Source organism: Manacus vitellinus, unplaced genomic scaffold, assembly GCF_001715985.3.
Source record: "Manacus vitellinus isolate BGI_N305 unplaced genomic scaffold, ASM171598v3 scaffold_32_pilon, whole genome shotgun sequence".
In the NCBI taxonomy this organism is placed as follows: Eukaryota; Metazoa; Chordata; class Aves; order Passeriformes; family Pipridae; genus Manacus; species Manacus vitellinus.
The window spans coordinates 3,195,025-3,199,077 of NW_021940460.1; the positions used below are offsets into that span (position 1 = coordinate 3,195,025).

General features: G+C 56.1%; 1 protein-coding gene and 1 long non-coding RNA gene across 2 annotated transcripts; both read right to left on the reverse strand.

The window, feature by feature from the left end:
• Positions 1–86: 86 nt before the first annotated feature.
• Positions 87–1,593, reverse strand: LOC108640374 (glutamine-rich protein 2-like). Its single transcript, XM_029961245.1, has 5 exons — positions 1,516–1,593; positions 1,141–1,347; positions 800–922; positions 504–578; positions 87–326 (listed from the first exon to the last, which is right to left on the reverse strand). Exons 1-5 carry the CDS (start codon positions 1,591–1,593, stop codon positions 87–89), a joined length of 723 nt encoding a protein of 240 aa, XP_029817105.1.
• Positions 1,594–1,781: 188 nt separating this feature from the next.
• On the reverse strand, positions 1,782–2,703 carry LOC115307623. The gene is made up of 4 exons (XR_003915938.1): positions 2,535–2,703; positions 2,400–2,447; positions 2,057–2,152; positions 1,782–1,868 (listed from the first exon to the last, which is right to left on the reverse strand). It is a non-coding gene; the product is annotated as an uncharacterized LOC115307623 (long non-coding RNA).
• Between the last annotated feature and the right edge of the window lie 1,350 nt (positions 2,704–4,053).

Here is a 4,053-nt window from a genome sequence, read left to right on the forward strand (position 1 = left end):
TCCAGCTGTGGACAGGTGCACACCCTCAGCCAGTTGCCCCAGCATGGGACATGGCTGTCTCCAGGGAAGATCCAAGAGGGGGACCCTCAGAGGGATGCTGATTCAGGCTGCCAAGACCCAAAGGTACCCGTTTTGCATGAGAGGGACGAGGCACCGCTCACCTTGTTTTCCATCATGTTGCTGAGCTGCTGTTGCACCTCGTTCCATTGCTCATTCTGTCCCAACACCTGGCCCTGCATCTCCTGCATCCTCTTATCCAGCCGCTCCATGCTCGCCTCAAACTGGGTGCAACTGACTTTGCTGCCCAAGGCATCTTTGTCCGCTTTCTAACAGATGGGAAAGGCAGGAGAGCAGAGGGGAAGGTGTTGAGGAATGACAGGCAAGGCCGGGGTGTGTCAGGGGCAGAGGGAGAAGCACTCCCTCTGTACCATCGTGCCCCTTCCAGGGCAGGGTGGCCCCGTTCACCCCATCACCCCCACAGGGTTGGTCCCACCAGACTGTACCATGTCCTTTGCCGCCAACATGTTCTGCTCCTCTGCTTTGTCCTTCTTCAGCTTCTCCAAGGACTGGAACAGCATCTTTCAACACAGAAAGCATCCCATGACATGGCAGCAGGGCTGGAGCTGCCTCCTGGTCAGCTGAGGACCCCCTGCTCCCCCTACCCAAAATCCTCTGGGAAACACCCTCAGAACCCCCTCAGGGCTGTGAGCAGGTCAGCAGGGGGACAGATTCCTTGTGGTCCCCTGGCTGGAGTCTGGCTGGGAGATGCTCTTACCCCACAGGACTTTCAGCCACCCACCTCAATAGCTTTCTGCTTTTCCTCACAGTCCTTCTGGAGGTTCCCTGAGACCAAGCTGAGCTCCTCACAGTCCCCTTGAATCTTCCTGACCTTGTCCTCCATGTGCTGCAGGAGCTGCTGGTCCTGCTCCATGGAGGAAGAAAAGATGATGCTTAGCAAAGGGGGGTCTCGTTCCATGAGTATTCAGTGTCAAGAGGACATTTGCACAAGGCTTTAATTTCCTTCCATGCTGCTGACTGGTCCAAGCAGTGAGGGACTCCCCAACATTTTACAGCAAAGCACAGCCAGCCAGGGAATGCCATCAGCCCACTCCCAAGTACCCCGTGGTGCCAACTCCCTACCTGGCTCCTTTGCTTTATGATGTTCTCCACCTTGCCCAGGGCTGTCTGCCGTGACTGCAGGGACTCCACCTCTTCCTCGAGTTTCTCACAGCGCTGGACGAGCTCCCCCAAAAGGACTTTGTCGTCGAAGGTGCAGTTGGAGCACGCTGCCTTCGCCATCTCCTGCTCCTCCTGCACGATGCTCACTGTCTCCTCCAGCTCACCCAGCTGCAGGAAGGGCAGAAGGAATCTGCTCAGAGATGGGATGGATGCAACCAGCAGACCTGGTTGCCGTGGGACTCGATGGCCCCATCCAGATGGGGAATGTGGCTGGAACCCCGTCAGGACCCCTCCACTGAGCTGGCGGGTGGTGGGAGTGCTCCCCCAGCACCTCACCTTCTCCTGCATCTGGTTGGCTGTCTCAGTCACCATCTGCTCCAGCATGGCATTCCTCATCTCCTGCTGCTCCTCCATCTTCTTCAGCTCACTCTTTGTCTCTTGCAGCACGGACCTGGCCAGCGAGATGGGGGCAGGGGCTGGCTTAGCCTCCCCAGTGCTGCTCAGGCAATGTCCCTTAGCCCCAAACCAGGATGCTCCCAGGCCCCCTGGGCTTCTCTGCAGCCCTACAGAGTACAAAACCCTCTCCCATCCTCTTACTCCAGTTGTTGAGTGATCTGCTCTCTGGTCTCTTCTTTCCACTTGGCCACATCCTCCCTCAGCTGTGCAATGTCATCCTCCATCTTCTTCATCTGGGAAGGGCAGTGGTGGCAGACTCAGGGCACAGATCTTGTGTTGTCGCAGCACGAGGGCCCTTCAGCTGCAAGGGCAGACCCAGGGCCCCACACCCTGTCCCTGGCTCAACCCCAGATCCCCAGCTTAGGGAGCCACACTCAAGTACCCCATGAGAGCCCAAAGATGAGACCAGCCAGCAGCTCACCAATGCAAGGGTCTCCTTCATCTTCTGAGCCATCTGGGACTGTGTCACCTTAATCACGCCAATCTCCTCACGGAGATCCTGGTAGTCAGCCATGGCCTAGGAGAGAGGGGTGGTGGGGGTGAGTCCCAGGGGAGGGTCCCCGGGGACCTGCAGGACCTTCCCCCTGCCGTGGTGTGCCCAGCACAGGGGACAGTGCAGGTCAGGCTCAGCCAGGCTGGCAGGGCACTGCGGGCAGCACTCTCCATGCATCCAGCAGGGCCAGGGCTGCTGAGCCTGCGGCCGGCACAGCCGAGGCCACTGGCTGCTGCCTCAGAGCCACAAGTGTCTGACAGCAGCAGTTCACCTGGTCACGCTCCTCCAGAAACTTCTTCATGTCCTCTGCCATGTGGGGCTGTAGGAGAAAGGGGTGTCAGAGATGAGCCCCTGGGGAGTGTCCCTGGGGAACACGACCTTCACCCCCACTGTGATCTCCACAAACCTGCGCCCCTGGGATCCTTGACACACCTTTGGCCTCACCACTCTCCTCATGAAGAGCCTGAGAGAAAGTCTAGGAAAAAGGGTTCTCGGGGTTGAGCCCCAGGGCAGCAAGTGCCCCGAGACCCCCAGCCCTGCCCTGGGGAGCCCATGGCACAGGCAGGGTCAGCAGGCAGAGCCCCAGTGCCGCCTGCCCGAGCCAGGCTCTGTGCCAGAGCACTGAAGCCCATCCCAAGGGTCAGGAAGCTCTGCCAGCGGCCCAAGCGCTGCCTGGGCAGTGAGGGCAGAGTCAAGCACTGCTGAGGAAGTGGGGAGGGACTGACTGGTGGGGGAGCACCAGGGGCTCTGGGAAGAGCCACTACCTCTGGCATGAATGTCTTGACGGTTTCCATTTCCTTTTTCATTTGTTTTATATCAGTGGCCAACTCAGCCAGTGAGGGGCCACTCAGCTCGCCCGTCCACGGCTCCTGGGCTGTCAGGTACTGCACGTCCAGGTGCCCCAGCACGGCCTGCAGCAGTTTCCTCATGGCCGCAAAGTGGACGGCTCCATTCTGGGGCATCCCGATGGCGAGATCCAGCAGCTGGGAGAGGCTGAGAGTGTCCAAGGGAGTCGCCATGTCTGCAAAAATAAAAGCTTTCCTTGCCAGACAGGATCTGCCAGGAATGCGTAAAAGTGATGGCAAATGGGATGACCAGGAGGGATTTTAAAATATATGACCTATAGGGATGATAAAAGGGATGCCCTATAGGGATGATAAAAGGGATGAACTATAGGGATTATAAAATGTATGACCTATAGGGATGATACAAGGGATGATCAATAGGGGTCTTATACTGTATGTCCTACAGGGATGATAACAAGGAGGCCCTATAGGGATGGTCTATAGGGATTTTAAAACATATGACCTATAGGGATGATAACTGGGATGACCTATAGGGATGATAAACTCTATAACCTATAGGGATGATAAACTGTATAACCCACAGGGATGATAACAGGGATGCCTTATAGGGATTATAAAAGGGATTACTTATTGGAATGTTAAAATGTAGGACCTAGAGGGATTCTAAAAGGGATGCCTTATAGGGATTCTAAAAGGGATGCCTTATAGGGATTCTAAAAGGGTTGACCTACTGGGACTCTAAAAGGGATGACTTATTGGGATGTTAAAAGGTATGACCTGGAGGGATTCTTAAAGGGGTGACCTATAGGAATGATAAAAGGGGAGACCAATAGGAGTGGTAACAGGGATAAGCAAAGGGGTTGATAAAATGATAAAGCAAATAGCCTGATCAAACGGATCAGCCAAAGCGATGAAGAAGCGGGTCAGTCGCCAGAAGGCTCCTTCCTCCTTCCTCGGCCCTCGAAGGACTGGGGCCTGCGCTGCACGTGCCCCTCTTCATCACAGCTCCTGTTGCCAGGCAACAGCCCCACAACACCCCCAGGACACAGTGGGTCACAGAGCCACGGAGACATGAGGTCATAGAGTCATGAGGTCATAGAGCCATGGAAAGGTTTGGGC

What these genes read in the sequence shown, in the direction of transcription:
- LOC108640374 (XM_029961245.1), bottom strand. Translation starts at nt 1,593, where the DNA reads ATGGAGGAGCAGCAGGAGATGAGGAATGCCATGCTGGAGCAGATGGTG. An exon ending in CCAACCAGATGCAGGAGAAG is followed by an intron (nt 1,348 to 1,515) that starts GTGAGGTGCTGG and finishes CCCTTCCTGCAG; the next exon opens with CTGGGTGAGCTGGAGGAGAC. An exon ending in TGTTGGCGGCAAAGGACATG is followed by an intron (nt 327 to 503) that starts GTACAGTCTGGT and finishes CCCATCTGTTAG; the next exon opens with AAAGCGGACAAAGATGCCTT.